Here is a 25,724-nt window from a genome sequence, read left to right as displayed (position 1 = left end):
TCCCTCCCCACAGCTCGCCAGCCAGCCATGCGTGGCAGGGCACTGGCCAAACACCAGAGCCCAGCCTGCTCAGGTTTGCTGCTCCCAGAGGCGATTTTGGGGGAAGAGAGGCTCCCGGCTCAGCCCCACTGACCCCAGGGACTGGCTGTAGCCCCAGTGCTACACTGTCCCCACACCCGCCTGTAGCCAGGGACAGGGGGACAGACAGCTGCATCTCGGGGGCATGAGGCTGTTCCAGCTGCACTCAGCGCGAGTGAGCCAGGACCTGACACCCCCAGAGCAGCCCCCTTCCCCAGCAGGTCTGAATGGGCCGGTCGGAGAGCCCACACCAGGAGCAAACCCTGCTCCAGCTGCTGCCCAGATGGGAAGGGGGTGCTGGTCCCTCCCTGGGCAGAGAGCAGTCGCAGGGGTTGCACACAGACCACGGGCCAAGCTCCCTCTGGCTGCCATGACCCCCTCACTCCCCAGATCCTTTGGCTGAGGAGTGTTTGCGTAGGACCTACCTGACTTGTTCTGCTTTATGTCCACGACCTTGGTGTTGGCGCTGAGCTGGTAGAGGGTTTCCAGGAGCTGGCTGGTCTTGCGGTACAGCGTGTACGTGGCCAGACTTTCTCCCTGCCTGTTCTTGGGCAGGGAGATTTTGGGGACCTGCAGGGGCGTCAGGCTGGCCAGCTCCCTCTTCATCCGCGCACCCTGCAGCCGACAGGAGAAGGGTGTTAGGGAAGGGGTGAGTCAAGACAATGCAGTGGAGTCCAGACAAAACAACCACCACCACCACCCCCAAAAAAAAAAAACCACCCCAAGAAGGGATAAAAACTAGGTTAACCCCACCAGAGGGTGGGGGTCTTCTGAGGGTGGCAGCACAGGTGCCTACGGGCAGCCACAGCCTCCTAAAAGTCCCTGGAGAACCAGCTAAGGCTGAGGGATGGGCAAACAGACCTATGCCTGGGGAGCTGTGGCCACATTCTCCTTAGATTCAGGAGCTGCCGTTAGCAGCTTCACAGTTGTGTATGCTAATTTGCATAATTGCACCCCTGCAAATTAGTGGCAGGTCATTGCATTAATTAGCTTATTTGCTGCTTTGCCCGTTTCCTCACCGCGAGGTCACTACGTATGTTTGTCATCCCCTGACCTAGGGGGCCCCGGGGTGCAGCACCCCAGGAGCTGCCATGGTGTGAAGCGCTGTCCCCTCTCCTCACCTTGAGCCGGGTGTTCTCGTTCCTGAGGTGCCTGATGCACAGCTGCAGGGCCTCGATCTGCTGGAGGAGCAGCGGCGAGTCTTTCACCTGGACGGGTCCTGAGCCGCCACCCAGCACCTGCCCGGCACCGGCACCTGCAGAGAGGGGCAGGAACAGCGCTGGTGTGAGCGAACATCCCATGGCAACAAGCAGCACCCATCACGGGGTGGGAGTGCAACAGCTGGGTGCTGGACACACGGACAGGCTCAGCAAAGGGACGGACGGACACGTGTCGGCAACGCGGGGAGGGGTAGCGGCCACCTGCGTGCGCCCAGGTGCCCATGGAGCCATCATGAACATGCAGCACAGTCCCCTCTCAGGCTGTGGCAGCACCTCACCCCCCACCCTCAGTGGGGCTCCAGGGACCCATCTCTCCACCGTGGGGCTGCACCACAGCAGTTTCATGCTCATCACGCTCCACGCCAGCTCCACCACCAGATGCTCAGCACTCGAGTCAAGCGCCATCCCTGAGCGGGGCCCATGCCCATCCCCTGTCCAAACCCAGCCCCAGCCCAGGGCCACATTTGGGCACACAGGACACTCTCCCCCCCAGCATGCACTTCTGGGGGCCGGGCAGCACCGGCGTGCTGGGGTGCAGTACTGTACCTCTCTGCTGTTCCTCTGCAGGACGAGGAGAGGGGACAGAGGAAAGACAAGAAGAAGCAGAATTAAAGCCAAGGTCAAGCTGGGGAGGAGCCGCAGCCAGAGGAGCTCTGGTCACCCACGGCCGCAGCCTGTGCTGGACCGTGTCCCCTGACTCCAGGAGCAGTGACTGTCCCAACATCCCAGTGGGGCTCCACGTGCCGCTGCTGCAGCGGGAGCCATTGAGCCCTTACAGCACTGTGAGCAACCCGAGCGGGACACATGTGCCCACAGCACGGCTTTTGCTGCAGGTCTGAGGCACATGGCTCCATGCTGCCCTGCTCCAAGGTGCTCAGTTGGGCAGGGAGGGAGGAGTGACTCTGGCACTGTGCTGCCATGGCTGGTGCACCCTACACCCCTGCAAGCTGGGGTCCCCTCGGGCTTCACTCCCTGTGCTCCCAGTTCCTTCCCTTCAGAAACACAATGCTGGTGCTGGCACAGCGCTCACTGCGCTGTGTACACTGCTTGGGACTGAGAACACGCTGTCTGCGTCCCCGAAGGCCAGAGCTGGTGGCCACAGTGACTTGGAGAGAGGCCACAAATCCCCAGGGCCAGGAGCTGCTGCTTCCAGGTGCCACCCAACCTGGTGCAGGTCAAAGGGACCGGGAACCTGGACCCACTGGACCACTGCCACACCAGGGCCACGTTAGGACTGGTCACATCCACACACCACTCTCTGGCCAGAGCTTCTGACAAAGATGCCAAAGACCCATTCCTGGCAGCGGCATTTGTGCTGGGACACTCCCTCAGGAGTGTTGAGGAAGGTGCCGACAGCCCTGACAGCCCACGCCAGGACTGGCAGCCACAGCACGCACCCATCCTGTACCATCACCCACGCCTTGCTGCTGAGCTTCAAAGGAGCCCAGGAGGGGCAGGCAGGGTCTTGTTCTGGAGCCAGCCAGGGTGCTGCATCTCCCAGGGGGCATCCCCAGGCCCCCAGCTGCCACAGCCGGGTGTCCCACCACCAAGGACACCCCAGCCCTGGGAATGCCAAGGCTGGTTCCACGGCGGTGCCACCGCTGCCCTGCCTGCCCAGCACGGAGCTGCTGGACACTGCTGGGGAGCTACTGGCTCTACACACCCTCTGCCCCCCTGTACAGCCCCAAGGCTGCCTGTGCTCTGCCCCGCTGGGAGGGGTGGGCAGGCAGAGCGGCGTGCTGTTGGACCACCGCTCCCGAGCGCTGCTTGCTCCAGCTGGCAGCCTGAGCTCCCACAGCTGCTGCAGGTACTTCCCTGCACGGCTCCCCTTCCAGCCCTCCAAGACACTCCAGCAGGTGCTGAAGCGCTGGCGAGCTCTGGGGACGCTGGGTACGCACCTCCAGCGATGCCGGACACGATGGAGGCGACGCCGGAGGCAGGGCTGCCGCGCAGGCCCTCGATGGTTCGCTTTGACTGGTTGTTCAAGCGCTGCTTCAGCTCCACCTTCTCCGATTCCAGCTGGTCAATATCTGCCTGGAGAGCGTCCATGGTTTCCTCAAATTCCCTGGAAGAGCACACAGGGGCACCTGGGTAGCTGGGCATGCTACTCTGAGGGGAAGAGGCAGGCAAGCAGCCCGGGACCCCAGAGCTCCCGGCTTCCCCACACATCCCACTGCTGCTCCAGCACACACCTGATCCAGGGCTGGAGCCCCACCAGACTCCCCTGCAGCCCAGGGTGCAGTGCACAGCGGGGCTCTTTATCCATACTGAACCCCACGTTGCAGCAGCCATTGCCCAGCTTTTACCCTGTGAAACCTTCCTCCCCCTGCCCCGTGAGGCTGCGCCCTTCTGCTCGGCCACAGGCTCTGCCAACAGACCACATCTGGCAGGAGATGCCTGGAGCACAGCGATGGCCCCAGGGATGTGCTGGGACAACGGCTCTTTCCACAGGAGCTTCTGCATGGGGCCTTTCCCAGGAGCCTTCTGCCCGCCTGCGCCCTGCCACGCACCCCTAAAACATGCTGGTTCCCAGTGGGTCCTCCACAAACACCCCCCCCCCCCACCAGCAGCCCCCTCCCACACTCACTTCTCTTTCTTCTTGAGCAGCGTTTGGGTCTCATCCAGCTTTGTCTGTATCTTTTCCACACGGTCATCTGCATCCTTGGACGCGCTGTCCAGCTTCTTCTCCAGGAGGCTGAGCCGCACATTGGCCTCGCTGAGCTCCTCACCCTGGGGAGGGGGGTCAAGAAATCATGGGGCTTTCCCCATCCTGGGGGCAGTGGGCACCCAGAAGAGCTCCCAGCAGCACCCAGAGGGGAAAGGCCAGGACATGGGGATGATGGGACAAGGATTTCCAGGAGATGTGTCTGGGACTCGGGGCCATCAGCTCTGTGGACAACGAGTCACCCAGGGCATGAAGGTGACGGCGGTGACAGCAGCACCGCAGCTCTTCGCTGACCGTCCGGGAAGGCAGAGCTCAACTGAAGGACAGCTCACCTTGATCTTGAGGGACTTCTTCAGCTCCTTAATGACTGTCTCCCTGTCCTCCAGCTTCAGACCCAGCCCCTCAGCATCGGTGATCTCTGCCCGAAGAGCCGCTGCCCGCAGGTCAGCAGGTGGGGTGGGCTGCAACGGTGACCAGAGGGACGAGACACAAAATCGGCATCTTAAGAGCAGCTCTTGCCCCATGTCACAGCCAGAAGAGCCTCCTGCCCAGGGAGGCAGCAGCAGGGCTACAGGAGATGGCAAAGCAGCTCAGAGGCCAAATCCCACCTTGCTCTGTGGCCTGTCTGCGTCATATTCTCCCTCCTGCATAGCTGTGGCCATCTTGTTCATGGTGGCGATGAGGATGCTGCACGACTGGCGCAGACACTCGTAGGGGTTGATGCCCTGGGTGCCATAGATCTGCAAAGGATGGGAAGGAAGCAGTGGGTGGGTCAGGACCCAGCTCCACCCCGCCGCAGCAGGGCACAAGGGGTGGTTGAGAAGGGCTCTTCCCACCTGCTCGCTCGCTTTGAAGGCCAGGTCCTCCAGCTTCACTGCCAGCAGCCCCTCGTTCTCTGCCAGAGGAGCGATCATCTGCGCCCCAGCAGCGGCCACCTCCTGCAGCACGGCCACCACCCAGGTCAGGTGCTTGCGGCAGTCCAGCAGCGTGTCCGACACCTGGAATTTGGGCAGAAACGGGGTGGTTTGGGTGAGGCAAATGGGACACCTCCCAGCTCACTGCCCAGCACTGGGAAAGCTCCTGGCTTTGCAGCGCTGGCCGCGCTCGAGTCTCACAGCCGCTGAGACTTCAACGTGCTTCTGAAGCATTGTGAGGAAGTTGGGCATCACCAGGAAAGATATATAGACACCAAAGACTGGAGAGAAGCAGGTTATGGAGCCCTGACTCCATCCCACAAAGCCCAGAGCCAACGTCCCACCTGGGCTCGCACCACTCAAGCTGGGCACTGCATGCTCCCTCCCCGGAGCCAGCGAGGACAGGAGGGATTTACTGGCACCAGATGCTAACCCAGTACAGCCCAGAGCTTCCAGTACACAGCTAACATGGCCCCACGCAGGGGCAGCGCTGGGGTGCCCTGCTCTGCCAGCCGTTTCACCTGCTGCCCGAAGCCCAGTGCCGCAGGGATGCCCGGCGCGTCCGTCCCGGGCATGCGGCGCCTGATCTTCTTACAGAACTGGCGGATGTCGCTGCAGGAGGTCTCCAGGTCCTTGAGGAGGATGGCGAGGTCGGACGCCTCCTGCCCGGCCTGGGGGGCAGAGAAGGGACCTCAGCAAACCTCGGAGTGGGGTGTGAGGCGAGGGGAACCCCGCATCGCCGCGCCAGCCCGAGCATGTCCTACCTGCAGGAAGGCTCGCAGCCGGCACACCTCCACTCCCATGCAGTCCAAGGCGCTCTGGGTGAACTGTGGGGCACGGACACAGGCACTGTCAGCTTGGGCTGGGCTGAGGCTGGGCTGTGCTAGGGAGGACTGGGGCTTTGGTTCTGGGACACCGTTGGGCTGACCCTCCATGCAGGACCCTGTCACGGCTCCAGGCCAAGCAGGAGCAGAACAGGTTGAGGTGTTCAGCCTGCTCTTGGTTTCCTCTGTGGGGCACAGCGCACCAGCACCTCCCTGGGAAGCTGGGGTGTCATGGTTTGGCCTCAGCTGAGAGCTGAAACCAGGACGCTGGGGTAGCACAACCTCCCCTCACTACTCCACTCCTTCCACCCAGACCCCCATCCTCTCCCCTTTCCCCGACTTTGGGAGCCCTCATCCCTCTGTGCCACCACTGGCAGCTGGGGAAAAGCGACCAGGAGAGGGGGAAAAAGAGGCTCCTCAGCCCAGGAAACCATCTCAGAGTGGGGGAAACAGAGAGGGCAAAGGCAGAGAACACACGACAGGGAAGGAGCTGTGTTTCTCCCCCCGCTTCACCTTGATGTGGTCGGCCAGCTGCATGGTGCAGTCCTCAGCCTGGTCAGCCAGGTGGATGCTGTACAGATGCTGGGTGGAGAGAGATCAGAGATCAGCACCCTCACACACAGGAGCAAGCAAACCCAGCGAGGGACTAGGGACCGCACGACAAACCCCCCCCAGGCACCCAGTGCTCAGCCAAACCGCATCCTTTCCACCCACAGCCTCCCAGGGACAGTGAGCTCAGCCCCCCCACCCAGGGATGCTGCCACAGGGTGAGCCACACAGGAGCTCAGCTTAGCAGTGTGCGCCCAAACCACGTGGCCGAGGGCAGGACTTCCTGACGGCTCCTCCCCCCATAGAGGTCAGAGACGCCCCAAACTGGAGCCGGTGTCTCAGCTCCACAGCCCCACCTGGTAGTACTTGATGGCTTTGGTCAGTGGCTCCACGTTGACGGTCTCGTCCAGCTGGTCCTTGTGCAGCAGCTCGATCAGGAAGTCCAGGGAGCGCTCGTGGACGCTCATCTCGGGGTACAGCATCCCCACCTTCTTATACACCTCCACGCTGCATTTGGTCAGGGCCCTGGCAAGGAAACACAGCGTGTTCTGGGACAGGCAGGTGCCCCAGGCAGCATCTGAGCAGGGCTGGATGCACAGGAGCACCGACTGGAGCCAGAGGACAGGTAACTGAGGTCAGAATGTCTGGAGAAAGCCAGGGCCTGCAACGGGCTGCGTGGGTGCCACAGGATGGGGACACAAACCCTGCCAGCTCCCTGGCCAGGGTACCTGCTGCAGGCAGAAGACCCGGCCCCTAGCACCAGCGATGCAGCACGTGGCTATCTAATGAGCTCATATGAGATCTAATGAGCCCCTCAGCCAGGCTGGTGCAGGAGCAAAAGAATCTGCCCATGCTCTGCTCTGCACTGAGCCAGCTCCCAGGGACAGAAGCTGAGCAAGCCTCCAGGAATGTGCTCTCACTGGCTGCAGCTGTTTTGGTGCCCTAGGGCACCTCTCAGTCTCTGAGGAAAGCCCTGGCTCCACAGTCACTGCCCAGCCACGGGCTCATGCCCGCCAAACATGCAGGCTGACACTGGGCCAAGGCTTGTGCACGGCACCGAGCCCCAGGGCTCGTGGAAGGGGGGTCTGGGCTGTGGGGCAGGGCCAGCTCTGGGTGACAGAAGCCCTAAGCAAAGCCCAGCCCAGCTACAGCTGTGCTCAGTGAGAGCCTGTGGTGCATCTCCTGGCAGGTCAGATGGAAAACCAATGCACTGAGGCTACTGCTGGTCACAAGCAACACATGGCAGGGAATTGGGTCCCTTATTGTGTCAGTTCTTGGGAGGAAGACAAGGAAGAAGCTGAAACAGAAGCAGATACCCCACCACAGGACAAGAAACAGGGTCCCTCAGCCTTCTCCCAGCCCGGCTGCCGAAATATCTGGGGACTGGCCCTGCCCTGAGGCCGCAGAGGTCCCCCCACCCCATGCTCCCCAGGAAATTGGGGCCACAGAGAAGGGTACTACTCACTGTTCGTATTTGTGCAGCGTTGCCTGCAAGAGGCTGAGGGAATAGACCAGCCCGGCAGCGAAGCTGAGCTGCTCGCCCACGGCGCCCCTGAGGCCGGCGCGCTCCGCACAGTTCTCGCTCAGGTCGAACTTCTCCTGAGCCTGTTTGCTGATCAGCTCAGCCTGCCAGGGAGGAGGGAGAACCTTCAGAGTCTTCCTCACTCGCCCTGACCCATCCCTCTCAGCCCCTGTGACTTACACACACCCCCCTCCCCCCAAAAAATGCAAGGTTTCCCAGGAGGGAGCTGTGCAGAAGGGAAGGGGAAGGTGTGGGGCAGCGCGATTCCCCCGGCAGCGCTGCCAGGCACGAGGCAGGCTCAGCCCTGACCCACCCAGGAGAGACAGAGTCTGCATGTCCCACAGAGCCACGGCACAGCCACCACCCCCCGGCTAGCCCAAGCACTGTGGAGGGTTCAGAGACACTCCAAGCCCCAGCTCCAGCCTTCAGAGGAAGAGTTAGCCTGAGGCCTCACTCCCCCAGGCAGCGGGGAGCCGCAGCGTCCATCCCACCTTGCAGATGAGCCGAGGGATGAGCAGCAGCACCAGGATGCAGTCGTGGTCCCCTCCATGACGCAGGAAGCTGTCAGGCATGAAGGAGGTGAGGAGGGAGACGTGCCGGTTGGCCTGCTGCACCTCCATCTGCCGCAGCTCCATCTCGATGGCCTGCAGGAGACACGTGCTCAAAGCCACCCTGCCCCCTCGGCCAGCCCCTTCGGCAGTTTGGCAAGTTGGAGCCGCTTTCCTCTGGGGACACAGGCAATGCCCTGGGACAGGCTGCTCATTATCACCAACCCCTGGTGCGTGGAGGTGCCCAGGGGCTGGTGGGGGGCTCTGGTCTAAGCAGGGTGCAGCATACAACACGTATCATAGAATCATGGAATCGTAGGGGTTGGAAGGGACCTTGAGAGATCATCGGGTCCCACCCCCCTGCCAAAGCAGCTCCCTTGCTGACATTACCCCTTTTCCTGTCTCCACAGAGCACTGAAAAGGGGCTGGCCATTTCCCCCTGCATCCCATACTTAAGATATTTATAAACTTTAATTAGGTCCCCCCTTAGTCTTCTTTTCTCTAGGCTCAACAGTCCCAGCTCACTCAGCCTTTCCTCATAGGGGAGATGCTCCAGGCCCTTAATCATCTTCGTAGCCCTTCTCTGGACTCTCTCCAGGAGATCACTGTCTTTTTTATACCAGGGAGCCCAGAACTGGACACAATAGTCCAGGTGGGGCCTGACCAGGGCAGAGTAGAGGGGGAGGATCACCTCCTTCAACCTGCTGGCCACACTCCACTTGATGCAGCCCAGCATCCCATTGGCTCAGCCCTCAGGGCACACTGCTGGCTCATGGCCAACCTCTCATTCAACCAGAACCCCCAGGTCCTTCTCCACTGAGCTCTTCTCCAGCAGGTCATCCCCCAGCCTGTACTGATACAAGCAGTTATTCCTTCCCAGGTATCCATGCTCACAGGCATTCTTTGTCACCAGCCAGCGTTCATGGTGCAATAAAGAACACCTGTATTGCCAGCTCTGAGCACGCTTCCACAAGAAAACATCCTTTCCCTGCACAGCAGCACATGAGCTTCCACAGTTCTCCCAGCAGAGACTCTGTCCCCCAGTATCAGCCCCACCATGTGGAGAAATACTGGCCCCGAGCGTGGCACCCACCATGCTGGCACCATGCCTCAGTGCCACTGCTCATGGAGCCTCACACATGGGGACAGCGCTCTGGGTGCCCTACCTTGGCATGGGCTTTCGTCTCTGCAAACTTAATCTTGAAGTCAAACATCTCAGGGGGAGGCTGCTGCTGCTTCTCAGCGGATGCTTCTTGCTGACTCATGAGCTCGCGGTTCACGTCCTGAGCACAGAAAGAAGCTGCGATGGAGACGCCCAGCAAAGCAGCACAGAGCTCTGCGAGCCCCTGCCCCGCAGTACCCCCACACCCAACGCCTCAAGCCCCTTCCCCAGGGGGCAGCACTGGGGGCCCGCTGTGCAACAAGCACCACGATGGAGGAGAGCATGTGCCGTGCCTGCCCCCCCTTCCCTGGGAACGCTCCTGGGTCTCCTCATCAGGAAGGGGCACAGCTCTGGCAGGAGTGGGAAGGGACAGCACAAGGCCACACCTGAAGGTGGGCAGTCAGCTCCCGGTACTTCTTGATGGTCTGCTGGTAGTCAGCCACGGTCTCCTGCGCAGCCTCCACGCGCTTCTCTGCCTCGCGGACCCGCGCCGTGGCCATGTCCAGCTGCTCCCGTAACTCCAGCTCAGTCTCACGGGCGTTTTCCTGCAGCTCGTCGTTCATCTCGTTCATGGCTTCCTGGCAAGGCAGGGGCAGCGCGGGAGGCAGTTACACCCCCCTGCTGGCACCACTGCCAGCAGCTCCCAGCACCTCGGGCAGCCGGCTGGACCAGCCCTCCCCCCCTCAGCCCACTAGTGCAGCGGGTGCCACAGAAGCGACACAAGGTCCCTGGTGCCAGCCCCTGCCCCGGAGTGACCCGTCTTACCAGGTCCCCAACAGTCTCGCGCAGCTCCCGGACCTTCTCCTCCAGGTCTAAGTTTCTCTCCGTCAGAGTCTCCACCATCTCTTCAGCGCCCAAAGCAGCATCCACCTGCAAGCACACACCACATCACACCCCGGCCTGGAGCTCGCCACGCCGCGGCAGGTGGCTCCCAAATCTCTTCGTGCCATCGAGGCATCACTCTGGGGAGCTTTGGGACAAGGCTGGCACACACATGTCCCCATCCCATGGCAAGGGTTTGCCAGACACTGTGTAAGCTCCCTCCTGACAGCTGGGAACAGGTTTGCTGAGGAGAGCAGCCAAAGCCCAGGTGGGCTAAGCAGCCACAGAGGGACAGGCAGGTGAGGAGTGGGACTTGGCTTTGGCTTAGAGATCACAAGGTTGGAAAAGACCTTTAAGATCACCAAGTCCAACCGTTCCCATCCCATGCTAAACCATATCCCTAAGTACCTGTTCTACCCTTTCTTTAAACACGTGCAGGGAAGGTGACTCAACCCCCTCCCTGGGCAGCCTGTTCCACATCTTTCTTTCCACAACTCTTTCGATGAAGAACTTCTTCCTGACATCTGATCTGACCCTGCCCTGGGGCACCTTCTTGCCATTTCCCCTTGTCCCATCTCCCGTCACGTGGCTGACGAGCCCATCGCCCACCTCTCTACAACCTCCCTTCAGGTAGTTGTAGGTGGTGATAAGGTCTCCCTTCAGCCTCCTCTTCTCCAGGCTGAACACCCCCAGCTCCCTCAGCTGCTCCTCATAGGATTTGCCCTCCAGCCCCTTCACCTGCCTGGTTGCCCTTCTCTAGACTTGCTCCAGGACCTCAATGTCCTTCTTATGGTGGGGAGCCCAGAACTGCACACAGTACTCAAGGTGCATCCTCACCAATGCTGAGTACAGGGGCACAATTACCTCCCCAGACCTACTGGTCATGCTATTCCTGATACAAGCCAGGATGCCATTGGCTTTCCTGGCCACCTGGGCACACTGCTGGCTCATGTTCAGTCAGCAGTCACCCAACACCCCCAGGGCTTTCTCCACCTGACAGGTCTCCAGCCAGTCTCCTGGCTCTTCAGCTGTGGCACCAGGCAGGAGGCTGAACAGTTACAGGTCAGTGCCAACAGTGCTGGCCTTCAGGCTGGGCGTGTGACAGTGCTTCCCAAGCTCTCTGCCTGCCTGGAGGACACATGTGAGGGGTTTCACACTTGTGGGAGCCACGGAGCAATGGGCATTTCAGGCTCTTTGCACTGGGAAGGCATCACCTCTGCTAACAGACCCCCCACCCCAACACTCAGGCTGCTGCTCAGAGAGCGTGAGGCCAGCGTCCCTCCAGAACTGCAGTTCAGAGGAGCTGCCCAGGCTGCTCTGCAGTGAGCATAGATCCTTCCCGGGGACATCCCCACACTGGCATCCCAGCCTGGCCAGGAACAAGCTCCATGAAAGTCACCCAGGTGAGAAGACCTGATGGATCAGCACCGAGCGAGCAGCAAGCACACATCAGCCCTGGGAAGGGCAACAGGTCATCAGCATCCCATGTTCTAGAGCTGCCCTACAGCCAAGCAGAGCTCCCACTGCTGGAACAGGGTTTGCTCTCACACAGGGGCCCAGCAGCGCTGGTCCCTGCAGACGTGTCACTGAGCGTGGCTGTCTCAGAGCTGTGCTGTGCTGGGAGGTGCCCAAGCTTACCTGACAGCCACCACTGGATGCCCCAAACTTCCCCTCCCTCCCTGCCTCTCCCCCCTCCAAAGGACTCACCTGCTCCTTCAGCTCATCAACCGTTTTCTCCGCCTGCTTCACCTCCTCCTGAAGCTTCTCCCTCTGCTGACGCAGGGACTCCAGCTCCGTGTTCTTCTTCTCCATCTGCTTCTGGAGCTTCACATGTTCCTGCTTCTCTGATGCAGACAGGTCCCGCATCCTTTGAGAGAACAACCAGACTCGTCACGAGCCCAGCAGAGGCCAGAGGAAGAGAAGCCATTCCCCTCCCAGGCACCGCCCTTGGATGAGCTGGGACCCCCTGTCTTTGCTGGTGCCAGCTCCTTTGGAGTCTCTGGCAGCCCCATCCCCAGAGAAGGTTCAGTACCAGTGAGGGACAGGGGTGAATTGGTGTCCAAGATGGCACTGAAACAGCTCATCTTCTCCCAATCTACATCCCTGTCCCACGACAAGAGACTCTTCCCTTCCCTGCTGCACACCCAAAGGAGCACAGCAGCAACCCAAGTCACAGTGGCTGCTCTGGATCGGCTCCAACACAGGCTGCTGGGAGGTTAAGGGGCTCCTCCAGCAGCACCCCAGCCTCTGGAGAGCACGAGCAGCCTCTTACCTCACAAGAGCTTCCTTGAGCCTCGCGTTTTGCTCTTCCAGCTGTTTGACTTGGTAACTGGATGCGGCTCCATCTGAGCCTGTGGTAGAAAGGGAGTGTTACTCCATGTGAGCAGGGACAGCAGCTGCCAAACAGATCCAGCTGTCCCAACCCCAAGCAGCATCGCCAGGGAGAGGGCAGCTAAGGAGAAACACGCCTGTTCCTCTCCTGCAGCACAGCAAAGCCCAAGCCTGGTGTGTGGTGCTGGCACTTACAGGCCAAGAGGCTGTCCCAATGCCACCGAAGGCAGCCAGGGCAGGTGAAGAACCACCAAAACCCCCAGGCTGCCCCCCAGCTGGGAGGTGGCAGGGGCACACATCACCAGGCACTGTGAGCTTGGGGCTCCCAACCCTCCAAGGCAGCGAAAGCAAACTCAGGCCAAAGCTGTCGCTCGCCACATCCCCCTGCAGAGCCCTCCCGTCCTGCTGGCACCTCACCCGGTGCCTCTACACCTCTACTCCTCACACCCCTCAGCCTGCCTGCTCATCTCCTGCTTCTACAGATTCATCTTGGGGTTGAGGTGAATGTCCCCACAACAAGTGTTCGATGGCTGCTGGGGACAATAGTGGAGGCAAAGCCTGGGTGCAGCCAGTGGTGAGGAGCTGCCAGGGCTGCAAAGCAGCTGAACCTTCTCCTTCCCAGCCTGTAGCTCCCCTGTGTGCTGGGACCCGGGCTGAGACCTCCCAAAAGCTGACCCCTTCCCACCTTTCTCTTCGATCTCGTGCTTCAGGATCTCCAGGTCCATCGTGAGATATTCCACCTTCTCTTTCAGGGAGTCCACCTCCTGCTGCAGGGACTCCGCTCGCTCTTCTGCCATTTCCTTGTCCAGGGTTGCCATTTCAATGGCGTCGGCGGTGTCTGCCATCTCCTCCATGTACCGCTCCTTGGCTTCCAAGGCATCTTTGGCTTCCTGTGGTCAAGCATACATGAGTGAGAAGACCACAGCCAGGATGCCTGAGGCCAAGAAGGGAGGGATGCCCCTCACAACAAGCCTTGGACAATTACGTCTCTCACAGCTCTCCTGCGGGAGGATCAAGTCCCGTAAACAATGTCTGATCAGGGCTGGAGGGGAAGGATGGCACCCATCTCCCCTCTCCCGTGTTTCTGGCCTTCTCCCCTCCACAAAAGATCCCAACCAGTGGGTCCACCCTGGCAAATCAGGGCAGAGAGAAGCCAAAGTCTCACTGCCACAGGGCCAGCATCCTGGCCAGCTCCCCGCAGGCACTCACCTTTTTGGCCTCCTTCAGTCGCTTCTGGAGATCAGCCTGTTGTTCTTGCATTTTGCTCTTCCACTCCTGCACCTGCTCCAGCTGGATCTTGTACTTCTCGAGCTCCTTGAGCTTTGCTTTGTCTTCATTTCGCTTTATCTTCAGAGTCTCCAGTTTCTCCTCCAGGTCCCTGACTTGAGAACGTAAACTTTCCTCCTCCTACGATATCAAACTGAGAATCACCCAACGCAGCTGCAGCCCCTGACCCATGGGGCTGGCTGTGCCTGGGCACCAGCACGGGGCAGGGTCAGAAGGACACGTCACGCTGTGCTTTGCAGCCACAGTCCATCTGTCATTGTCCTGCATGGATTTTTACTCTGCGTACTAAACACTCCTTGGCACACTGACAAAAGCTTTTCAGCCAGCAAAAGGTCCCAAGAACCTTGTTGTGTCTTCACTGGGACCTGTGGACTCGACAACACCCCCACTGCCACCAACGCACCCAAACTCACCCCTCAGCAGCTCTCCTCCTGCCCCAGGGCCAGCGCAGCACTACAGCATGTGAGCAGCTCGCTTGCCTGGGCAGGGCCAGGCCTGGCCCCATGTGTACAACAGTGCAGGCTCACAGCAGCCAGCAGGTTTAGTTACCAGTGAGTAACTTGGGTTTAGTTAGTAGTGAGCAACTTGGGTTTGGTAGTAGCTCAGTTTTAGTTCCCAGCAAGCCACTTGGGAACGCGCTGACGCACACACATCAGGTGCATCCCAAGCCCTGCATCGTGTCACAACCTCCCTGCGCTCCAGGAGAGCTGCTCCCCATTCTTTCTTCCCCCAGCACCCACCCCACGAGCAAGGCAGACGTTTCTAGGAGGGGGTCTCTGTCCATCTGTCTGTTTCTATGGCTTCCTTCTGTCCTGCAGCCGCTCTGCTCCTTGCACAGACTCTGTGCCTAAACTCAGCAGACCCTGATGGGCAGTCACACAAGCTCTTGCTCCCTTCTCCCTCATCCTCCTTGTGCAGCTCAGGCAGCAGGTCCTCCCCCTCCTCCTCCCCTCAAGGTCATGCCCTTCCCCAACTCCCCACCTTTGGCAGCAGAGCCCACAGAGTACCTGGGCCCCAGCTCACCTTTGTGGGCGAGGGCACTGGGGGTGCCACCGGAGAGCTCAGGGAGGGGCTTGGAATAACCGGGGCCACCAGTGGTGTCTGGGCGGGCGTGCTGGGCTCGCTGCTGCTCATCTCCCCACCGGAGGCAGAGGCTGAGCCCGAGGGCCCAGCTGTGCCGCTGGATGCCGCAGAATTGGGGGGCCGGGTGGGCTGCAAAACAAGACGGTCAAGGGGAAAGTCAGACGAGCACGTTTCCACGACTGGTCCATCTCCCTGCAGCCTCTGGCACCGCTTCACCCCGGTTTCCCTTCACCAGGGTGTTTCTCCAGGTCAGCTGCCGTCACCCAGATTTGGAAGAAGCCCAGAGCACAGTGACAGTGGGGACACTAAAGGCAAAGCAGCTCTGGCTGGACGGTGCACATCTGTGCCCATGCTGCACCCCAACCTGCAGCGTGTCAAGCACCGGCACTACTGTGGAGACTCTCCAGCAGCAGGACTGCTCTGATCCAACCCCTACAATTCTATGATTCTATGATTCTGTGATCCCACAGTGCTCTGGGAGCAGTCTGGCTTGGCCAAAATTCATGGGTAAGCAGTTGGGGAAGGGGAAGGGTGAGTTTTGTTACCCCGCTGGCATCGTTAAGGAACTGAAACACCTTGTTCTGAACCCACACGTCCTGTGTCAGGGCAGAGACAGGAAGAGCCCATCCTGCAGCTGTGGGACAACAGAAGCCTGTCTCTCCCACAAACCCTTCACAGTCACTTCCTTGCACCATCACATCCACCTATGCTGCTGCTGCTGTGGGTACAGCCCCGGCTCTTTGCCCCTCACACCCCAAAGGCGAAGGACATGAGGGCAGCCCCTGCCCATCAAGTGAATATTGAGGGGGTCGGAGCAGGGGCTAACAAGGGAGGGTCGTGTCTGCAGTGGGAAACACACTCAAAGGTTCAGGGGTTGCAGGTCTGGAGGATGAGACAGCAAAACCCCAAAGCACACCGAGACAGGAGCAGGAAAGGTCTCGCCTCTGTTCATCCTCCACATCTGGAAACACAACAGGGCACCAGATTTTAGGGGGACAGCTGAAAGTGGAAGAGAAGCAGGAATTCACCAGAGCTTGGTGAAGCACCAAGTCCCCCAGAACCCTCCATCGTTCTCCTCGCAGCCCCATCCTTAGGGAGCACTCACCTCTGCGGCATCTAACGCTGCGTTAATTAACCTCCTGGCTCCCTAGTTTACTCCTCAAGTTTGGCTTTTTGGGGCACTGCAGTTCTGCAAGGCGCAGGGCTCAACCCAGGCCAGCCAGGCACGGGCTTGGACACAGCCAGGCACCAACACAGCACTGGCACTGCTGCACCCACCTGCTAAGGCTGTGGCAGGATGTGGAAACCAGGCACTCACTTGCCAGGCTGCAGTTGGATCCTCTGCCGACTCCCAGCCTGTTCTGAGCCACAGGTGAACGCCCAGGGACGGGCAGCTCAGCCTCCCCACGTGGTGCCATCCCTGCTGCCCCAGGGATGCTGGGAGCCCCAGCCTGGAAACAGTCTCCGTGGCACTGAGTGCTGCCTCCCAGAAGTGGAGACAAGGGCCTTGTTCTTCTGCCTGCTGCTTTAGGGACTGAAAACCTCCCGTGGAGGCAAAGCAGCACAGCCAGGGACACACCGGGACGGTCCTGCTGCCCATCACACCTCAAGAGCTAGAAACCTTTGGAGACCTGCCACTTGGCTTGGCAGTCAAGCTCCAGGAAGGTCCAAGGGACACACTTTTGCCCAGAAAGGGATCAAATGCCACACGGCAGCTCCTGGAGCCCTCTGCACAGGTACCAGCCAACCTTCTCCCACAGTCACTCTTGAAAATCCACGTGTGCCCCCTGCAAGGTCTGGGCTGCCAGAGAAGGCAGCCTGACAACTGACTAATGGTGCCGACGCATCCCCAAATTGGGACAAGCCAGCCTGAGAGGGACTCTGAATGTCACAGAGTGGTGTGACCACAGCTCTGAGTCTCCAGTCCAGTCAACCCCAAGGAGCAGGAGGTCATGTGGGACCTCTGCACACAGCTCCATGGGCTGCGGTGAACAAGCACACCATTCAAACGTGACCTGCTGCGAGGTGCCCAGGACCGGCCCTGTAACAGGGGAGCTCCCATCTGGGATTTGGAACTGGTTTAAAATCCAGACCAGGGTGCAGAAGCTGCTCCCCTTGAGCTGGTTCCCATCGGGCTCACAGCACAGTCCCTGCCCGTGCTCCATGCTCTGCAGGAGCAGAGACACTTGAGAGGAGATTCTGACCTGCAGAACAGCTGGTGGTCTCTCCTGACACCATGTTCATACACTCCTTTATGTCCTACCTCAGCCTGGACTCTGCCCTACACTGCCAACATGACAGATCTTTCTTGGAGGTTGAACCTAGGACAGGCAGCTGGAGTCCCCGAGGTCCTGGGACAGAATGATCTGTCCCTGCCCTGGGCTGAGCTTCCTGTAGACACTGGCAAACATAGAGCCCTAGCCAGAGCGCAGCAGGAACGGGCAGAGAGAAACGGGCAGTGCCATCAAGAAGGACACCACCAGCCAGCTGGGCCAGGCATCACCACGCTGCTCCTGTGCTGTGCTCCACCCAACAAGCTCTGGCCGGGAGCACGGAGCTCATCTGCAGACATTTTGCCAGGCAGGCTGTCCTGGACAGCCTGGAGGAGCGTGTCACTGCTATAAGCAACATGTCCCGAGCCAGGAGGAGGAGTGCAGAACATGTACATCAGGGTTAGTGCCCAACGAGCTCTGGTTTAACACGCAGGGGGTGCTCAGAGCCCCCCGACCGCAGCTGCTCACCTTGGGGCGCCGGGCGGTGGTCTGGAGGGAGCAGAAGGCAGAGGAGAGACATTCATACAGGGACAGACAGGAGCAGAGGGACAGACCGCAGCAGCACAGCAGCAGATGCAGCAGAGAACGAGGTAAAGGAGACAAAAGAGATGAGGGCAGTTAGTGTGCGTGGCATCCCATACGAGCTCCTCGCCCCGCGCTCCCTGGGCAGGATCCCGCTAGCACAGCAAAGGGAGCACAGCCCAAGCTCAGGGCTGCAGCCCTGCCTCTCTCCATTGGGAAAGGCACAGGGATGGGGAGAAGGCCAGCTGCACCTCTGCCTGCCTCAGGAGCTTCTGCATCAGGGGCAGCACCTGAGCTGCCCCGCATCAATCTGGAGACGCGCGGCCACGTCCCTGCAGTCCTGCTGACATGGGGCAGGTTCAGGTCAGCTGGCCATTCTGAGAGCTCACCCGAGCAGGAGGCTGAAGGGAAGGGGGTTTATTCCTTAAGGTCTTGGTTTCCCCCTCCCCTCCTCAATTTTGGCTTTTTTTTTTTTTCCCCCAAGGGACCAGAGCATCACCAGAGCAGCTGCCTGCAGAGATGTCAGAGCCCCCTGGCTCCACTTCTCTCTAGGCACTAAACATGCAGGGACAACGCAGAGCTTCTCCTCAAACACAGCTGGTTTTCTTCTCCTTTCTGGAGATGAACACATCCATGGGCTGCGAGGCAGGACCCTCCATCCCCCTGGCACACCCACCATTCACACACAGAGCACTGCAGCAACACGGGTGTCACGTTGGAGCACAGGGAAGCCCGTCTGCCTCAAGCCCTTACCCCTCAAGTCACAGGTATTCCTCATGTTAAGACATAATCCAGACGTAATGACTGGTAAGGGTGTGGCTGCAGCGCCAGAGGTTGGATGGGCAGCCCTCAGGTGCGGGCAAGGGGCTGGATGGGCAGCCCTCAGGTGTGGGCAGGTATCCCCTGGGTGCTGGAAAGTTGTGGGACTAGGCAGAGAGCGCTGCCAGCAGGGATGTCCACTGCAAAGCTTCTCACACCCCGCTTCATTCCTCACTCTGTGACATGATCCACAGCTTGAAGTCACCGGAGCAGAGGAGATGAGTACCAACGCTGCAGTGGGATCCCACCTGAGGATGCAGGTGTGAGCTGGAGGCCAGGGCAGAGCCCATTGGCAAAGGCACAGCCCTGCAAGCCAGCAGCAGACCAGCACAGCACCACGCTCACCTCGCCAGTACTCGGATGCCATGGCTGTATTCCCACCAGGGCCTCAACAAACCAGCCAAGAGCTCCTACTGCTGCCCCTTTCAGGCACACAGACTGGAACCGGATGGGTTATTGCTTCTAAACTGCCAATGAGCCCTTGTGTTGCTTAGGCCAAGTCTACAGTGCTCAGTCCCAGCCCTTCCGAAAAATGCTGGCACAGGAGGCCATATCAGCCCCAAGAGATGATATCCCCCTTCCGTGACATCTCCTGATCAGCACAATTCACCAGGGAAATGGAGGCAAAGAGCCCTCAGACAAATGCAGGGCTGATTTGGGAGTGGTGGCACAAGGTCCTCAGGAGAACCCCAGCGTCTCTCCTGCGTCCTACCAAAGATCTCACCAAAAACATGACAAACACCCTGAACACTCCACCCCTCAGGACCTTCACAAGCCACACGTCGGGAGATGCTTCCGCTCCTTTCCACACGTGTAGCTCCTGACACAGCCCACAGCAGGAGGAACTCAGGTGAAACCCCATCACCTGGGCATGGTGCTCCCCGCATGCTGCTCGGCACCAAGAGCACCACAGCACATGGCAGACGCCAGCAGATAAGGGCTGGGGCACTTCACACTGGCAGCCAAGCCTCTGCACTCCAAAGAGCTTCGAGCTGCCCATGGAAGCAGCTGGATTTCAGGGAAATACTCAACCAAACCAACCTTGGGGAAATACTCAATACAACACCGAACCCTTCCCAGCTGGGCGATGGGGCGCGGAGATGCCCAGCATCTTCCCCAACTGGAACCACACTGAACCCTTCAAAAAGGGAGCAGCCTCTTGGTAACCCTCCCTAAGAGCTAGCCATGCTAAGCAGGAGAGGTTAACGCTGGTCTCAGGCCTGCTATGCTGTAAGGCATGAGGTCACCTCCATGTGACACCACGCAAAGACTACACGAGCTCCCTCGGTTCGCAGCTCCTTGGTGAGGGACACAGGGCTCCTCACCACCCCAGCCATCCTGTTCTCCCTCTGGCTGCCACACAGCACACCCTGCCACCAGCAATTCACTGGCTGATGCACCAGCAGGAGGGCTGGACCGGGATGCTGGTTGCTCCCCTCCTAGGCACTGGGGTACAGCACTTGGGGAGGCAGCAGTTCTCTGGTGACAAAGTTCTTCACGGCTCCAGGAGCATCGGGGAGCTCTGCCTGGGAGCTGTGAAGAGATGCTTGAATCTCCTCCCCACCAGGGCTCCAGGCTAGACAGTAGCTTCACACAGAAATTTTGGCACTCCTGGATCCTGGGATGCTCTGTGCTGCCCGGCTGTGGGGGTTAACATTTCATCCAGCGGTCCTGAACCCTGCTGTGTAATGCTGCTCCATGAATATTTGATGACATTACACAATCTCCTCCCTTGGCAGGTCCTGCCCTCGGGACTGATGAGAGCATCCGGGGCTCAGAACAGGCACTCGGGTACAAACTCGGCTTCTAACAGCAAGAAGGTATCTGCCAAAACTCTTCCTGGCTACACCAGCCGCCCGCGGCAGAGCCGGCATCGCCCATCCGGCATGTGGGGCTGCAGATTCCAGGTCCTGGTGGTCCCCCCTAACTTGGTTCTGCTCCAAGCAGTGGGGTGTCAGACCCAGACACAGCCAGGAGCACAGCAGGTCGGCACTGCCATGGGCACAGACGAGCGTCACCCTGCACCAGGCGGCACCGGTTCCGCCGCCCGAACGCTTCTGCTGGACAAAGTCTGGTGGCTTCTGGTGCAGAATCGCAGGACTTCCCCGGCTGCAACTGCTGCTCCAGAGATTTCCCAAGGAATTTCCATGGAGTGAGGGGTCCAGCAGTGGTGGAGGGGCCTAACACCCACCCCTGGGTGGGGTTGGCAGCAGCCAGAGCAGATGCATCCGAGCCTTATCGCTGGGCACACACTCAAAATTCAGGGTGTTCAACGACCGGCGCCACCTCGCACAGGTCGCTTCTCGCAGGCGTGGTGCCGCGCAGGAGGATGCACGAGGGGCAGCAACCAGGGGAAAAGCAGGATTAAATCACACAGCACTGGGATCTGCAAAGCTCCCCGCCAGGCACGGCTGGCTCCACGCCCCAGCCCGCTGCTGGAGGCAGGCGAAAATGGGCACCATGTAGAACTTTCTCAGCTGGGCAGCGGGTTAAAGTGGAGCTCTCCAAGCAGCAGGAAGGCGTTCCACTGGCCCTGGCGAGCCCAAGGAGCTGTGTACATTATCCCAGGGCGCTCCCTGTGACATCAGCCCCCTCCTTGGCACAGTGTGGCCAGCTGAAGCTGCGTCTTTGTGCCCTCACCCGTTTGGGGTTTTCACTTCTTTGGGCTGGGGGTAAAATTCTCCGGGTTTCTCTTTAAGCTGAGCAGCGATATCCTGGTCACGCTAAAAATAAACATGTAGGACACTAGCAGCACACAAACCCCAGCCCGTGCTGCAACCCCACAGAACCACCGGCTTCCCAGGGCATCCAGGTACCACAGAGCTTTGGTAAAACATTCAGAGCAGGTGGAACCCAACGGCACGGCACCGCTGAGGCAGGAAAAATGCTGTTGTGGTTATTATTATTATTATTATTATTATCAACATGCAACTTCCAGGCAGTAAGCCCCGGTGCATCCAGCAGCGGGGAAGCCGCCGGGGCCGAGCGGAGCTGCAGGGATGCTGCATGCAAGACAGGCAGGGGCAGGAGGAACGACTTGAATGGAAACTTGAAAGGAAAAGCCAGACATTACACGATGCTGCTTTCTCATCCAGCGGCCTCCCCCCACCCCGGCTGTCCGCAGGCACCTGAAACCGAAGCAAACTCGCAGATAAAGCTCGGCAGGGGTAACATACGGGGTGAGGGAGGGGGGATGGGAGGGTTGGGGTAAGGGGGAGAAGGGAAATCAAAATGAAAAGGAGCAAAGCAAGGCAGGTTCAGAAGCAGCGCTAGCGATGCCGGGGTGCACAGAGCAGATTGTACCTTCCGTGTTGCCGGGGCCTGCCTCATCATTGCAGAAAAGACAGACGGAGAGAGAGAGGGAAACAGGGAGGCAGAGAGAGACTGTTAGCACACTCGGGCACAACAATGCGGCTCTCGGCGGCCGTCTCGGGAGCCCCGGCTGCCCGGCAGCGCCTGCAAATGGCTGCGGCTTCCTTCTATCCGCTCGCCATCCGCCCCGGGTGATCCGGCGAACGCTTCTCCCGCAGCGCCCGGCTGCTAAGGATGCAGCTGCTCAGCGGGGCTGCGCTGCGCCGGGGCCGGAGGGGCCCATGCCAAGCAGCGGAGCCGCGGCCGCTCGTCCTCGCTCCGCCGGTGTCTCCAACCACCGCCCCGGCGGCGGGCGGCTCATTACATCACCGCCGGCAGGTCTCTCCTCCCCGCGCCGGGGATGCTGCACCGAGCCGGCGGCGGGTGATGCGATACGATGCGATGCGATGCGATGCGACGCGACGCGATGCTGCTCCCGGGCGAGGGCTCCTCAGTAGCTTAGCAACACCCCGGCTCGGCCGCTTCGCCCGTGGGTCCAGCCGGTTCCGTCCCTCCGCTCGGCATCCACGCATGCACACGGCGCCCCACAAACCTCTCCTGCCCGCAGCCCAGCCCGCCCCGTGTCTACGCGTCGCCGCGGCCGTGCCGGCCCAAGGGGCGGCTGGGACCTCGCCAGCAAATCCCCTGAGCCCGGACAGATGGAAGGAGCTGAGCCGGGGCAGATGGATGGAGCTCAGCCGGGGCAGACAGGCAGATGCCGCATCCATCTTGCGGCACTGCTGTACACACCCAGCCCGACTCCCACCCCCACAGCCACCCAGCTCAGCCCCAGCCCCGTGTCTCCTGCCACCAAGGGGATTCATTCCCGAGAAGCGTGACGCAGCCCCGCACAGCCAAGGATGCTGGTGAAGCCCCCGGAGCACCCCTGCCCCAAAGCAATCCCTGCCTGTGAGCACCAGCACCTTGCACAGTGTCTGGCACATCAGCCAGACCCACTGCCAAGGCCAAACCCCAAGTTTCTGCTGGGCACCCCATTTGTCCCTGGACCGGCATCCCCTCGGAGCCGCAACACCAGGGTCCAAACACCAACACAACCAGTAGCACTCAGGGGAACATCCCACTGCAAACATGTTCCAAGTCTCACTGCCCCGAGCCCACCACATGCTGGAGGTCCCACCCCTCTGGCACCGATCCCTTTTATGCACATCTTCCCATTCCCTGCGTTATATTCCCTGCAGGAATGCAGACCTTCTTTCCTAACTCCAAGAACTCCCATTCCCATTCCATTCCTCACCAGTGCTGGAGGCAGTGCCGCTGTTTGCCATGGCAGAGTCTGCTCCCAACCACAGAGCCACTACCTGCGGCGGGCTTGGACCACTGAAGGGCTCCTGAACTGGGAAACCAAGTGGCTCTGGTGCCTCACATGGATATTCCCATGGACTGAGGCTTTGGAAGTGGAGAGTGTTGAGAAACAGAGATACAGAGATAACAGAGAGAGACAGACAGACAGACAGACAAGATGGATAGACAGATGGATAGATGTACAGATAGATAGATGGACAAACAGATGGATGATAGGGATGTGTATCTAAGTGTTTGTGTGTAAATACATATTCAAAATCCCCAAATCTGTGATTTTATGAGACTCTTTGGTGATCTCTAAGAACACCGAAGCCACCCCTTCACAGGGCCCATCAGCTAAATCTTCTCCAGAGACCACAGAGGGGAAGTTTCAGAACAAGAAGTGGCCCTTGGAACAGAAAAGCTGCTGCTAGACCTCCCCCCCAGGAACACCCCACAGCTGCAGCTCCAACCCACAGCACGAAAGGCACCTTCTGCACGAGGCATCACCTGAGGCAGCAGCACCTGGGCGAGGAAGGGAAGGTGGCAGAACAGCATCCTGTGATTCGACCCGCTGCAGTGCAGGAGTGGAGCAAGAGACGCAAAGGACATGGCAGACCCAAAATTCAGGGACCAGTTACACAAGTGGTGTCTCCTCCCCTGTGAGGCTCACACCTGGCACATGCAGATTGGGGGGGGGGGGGTATTCTCTCCCCATATTTCCACTCTGAAAGCAACCTCAACACATCAGCACGCCTAAACTCGAAGGGGATGCTTTCCAAGCTCCATCCTCCTGGGGTCCTGCAGCCTCACAGCGAGCAGGCTGGCACAGCCTTCCACTGAAAGCACCCCAGGATTTCACACTGGGTCACCAAGAACCCACCCTGGGAGTCGAGCACCATCTGTTTGTGCAAAGTATCTCCATGGCTGCTGCTCCAAACCAGAGGCATGGCACACACCCCATGGCCAGGAGCCGAGTTACCGCATCAGCCCACCTCCTCCGTTTGTTACTGGGTTCATCCCAAAGCCCTTGGGGTACCTGCACAGCACCCAGTGCCAGTTACACACTCTGACTGATCCACTGAGAAGGGACAGCAGAGTCTGAATTTCATCATGCATTAAATGTGATTAGTGGCTAGAGAGGGGCCACGTGCTGACAGCAGGAGTCTCTTGTTCCTCTAGGAACTCCCAAATCCTGGGCTGGGTTTGGGTTTCGCTGCTGAAGCCCATCCAGATCCTCCATCCACTCCTGAGCTGCGATGTGATGTCAGACCCCTCCAGAAATCCCAGGACCCCAGCCACCCACATCTTCTGATCAAGATCTCCCAAAACACAGATGGTGGGTCGTACCCCTGGGTGCTTGGGAGAAAGGCTGCCCTCCTCTCTCATGCGGTTTGGATGCGGTTGTCTGGTTGTCAGGAGGTTGCTGGTGCACCTGCCACACTCCTCTTCTGAAGGCACGAGTGAAGGAGGCCAATGGCAGTGCTCAGCCAGGACGACCCCAGCAGAGCCCACAGCAGATGAGAGGGGCTCTTGCAGCAGCAGGGAGGGTCCTTCCATCTCACTAGTCCCTGCAGAGCACCCTGAGTGAGGGGAACAGCTGTGAAGCGAGCACACGCGAGCCTGGCTCCTCTCTGAGTTGTTTCAGCCACCAATTCCTCTCCCTGAAGCTTTCCCCAGGCTCTGAGCAGTCCTGACTCCCACTCTTCAATCAGCATCAAGAATTCCTGAGCATCTGGGGAGCCTGGGAGTGTCCCACCTGGCAGCACCTCACAGGGCACAGAGGATGGCAGGTTTGAGAGGAACATGGAGTCAAGGCCAGGCCATGTCTTTGGCACACAGGATCTCCCATCCCTGAAGAAGATCCAGTCAGGTCAGCCACCTCTAGCAGATGGGAGTTGAAGGCTAAGGCTCCACTCAGACCCTGGCAAATCCCACCATGTCACGGTGTCTCACCCAGCCACCGCTGAGCTGGACAGGAGGTGGTGAGATGTCCTTCCTCTTGAGCAGGAGCAGGGGGCAGGGGTACCTTCTGCAGGCTGAGCTGCACAAAACCCCACCCAAAATGCACTCAGGTGCAAGCAGGACACAACACCTGGACTCCAGTGGTGTTGGGGCTGTCAGCTCACACAAAGCTGCTCCTGGCCTCAACCCCTGAGAATTCCTGAAGTGAAAGACACCCCCCAGAAGTTGTGCTGCCGCCCGGGTGACGCCACACACCCTCCTAAGCAGGCGCTGCTCCTGCTCACCAAGCCAGTGAAGGTCAGAACTCCATTCAACAGAGGTAGCCACACAGACCATGCTGGCCTCAGTGCCTGGTGTTACCTTCCACGCAAGCAGAGACCAACTTCACTCCTTCTCAGGCAATTACAGATCTGTAGGTGCTCAAAGAAGAATGGCAGCACTGGGAGAGCCTGAGGGAAGCACTGCCACAGGCATTCCAAGCTTCCTG

At 59.7% G+C, this 25,724-nt stretch overlaps 1 protein-coding gene across 3 annotated transcripts in view; it reads right to left on the bottom strand.

The window, feature by feature from the left end:
* The window catches only part of DCTN1 (dynactin subunit 1), a 63,061-nt gene that overhangs the window by 1,288 nt on the left and 36,049 nt on the right, over positions 1-25,724 (bottom strand). The window contains exons 6-28 of one of the 3 annotated variants that reach the window (XM_084263777.1): positions 17,747-17,767; positions 14,946-15,134; positions 13,845-14,042; positions 13,321-13,525; positions 12,577-12,655; positions 12,012-12,171; positions 10,248-10,352; positions 9,869-10,060; positions 9,487-9,603; positions 8,264-8,416; positions 7,716-7,876; positions 6,607-6,775; positions 6,215-6,283; positions 5,642-5,704; positions 5,399-5,548; positions 4,800-4,961; positions 4,572-4,703; positions 4,296-4,424; positions 3,886-4,028; positions 3,197-3,363; positions 1,845-1,859; positions 1,200-1,333; positions 504-693 (exon numbers count right to left, since the gene is read on the bottom strand). In XM_084263777.1, the coding sequence (XP_084119903.1) occupies positions 504-693; positions 1,200-1,333; positions 1,845-1,859; positions 3,197-3,363; positions 3,886-4,028; positions 4,296-4,424; positions 4,572-4,703; positions 4,800-4,961; positions 5,399-5,548; positions 5,642-5,704; positions 6,215-6,283; positions 6,607-6,775; positions 7,716-7,876; positions 8,264-8,416; positions 9,487-9,603; positions 9,869-10,060; positions 10,248-10,352; positions 12,012-12,171; positions 12,577-12,655; positions 13,321-13,525; positions 13,845-14,042; positions 14,946-15,134; positions 17,747-17,767 (3,103 nt within the window). The remainder of the gene's footprint in view (positions 1-503; positions 694-1,199; positions 1,334-1,844; positions 1,860-3,196; positions 3,364-3,885; positions 4,029-4,295; positions 4,425-4,571; positions 4,704-4,799; positions 4,962-5,398; positions 5,549-5,641; positions 5,705-6,214; positions 6,284-6,606; positions 6,776-7,715; positions 7,877-8,263; positions 8,417-9,486; positions 9,604-9,868; positions 10,061-10,247; positions 10,353-12,011; positions 12,172-12,576; positions 12,656-13,320; positions 13,526-13,844; positions 14,043-14,945; positions 15,135-17,746; positions 17,768-25,724) is intronic. The other 2 variants (XM_084263778.1, XM_084263779.1) reach the window with 2 other exon arrangements.

This window comes from Gallinula chloropus (genome assembly GCF_964237585.1).
Source record: "Gallinula chloropus genome assembly, chromosome: 4".
NCBI lineage: Eukaryota > Metazoa > Chordata > Aves > Gruiformes > Rallidae > Gallinula > Gallinula chloropus.
This window is presented reverse-complemented; position numbering and strand designations above follow the sequence as displayed.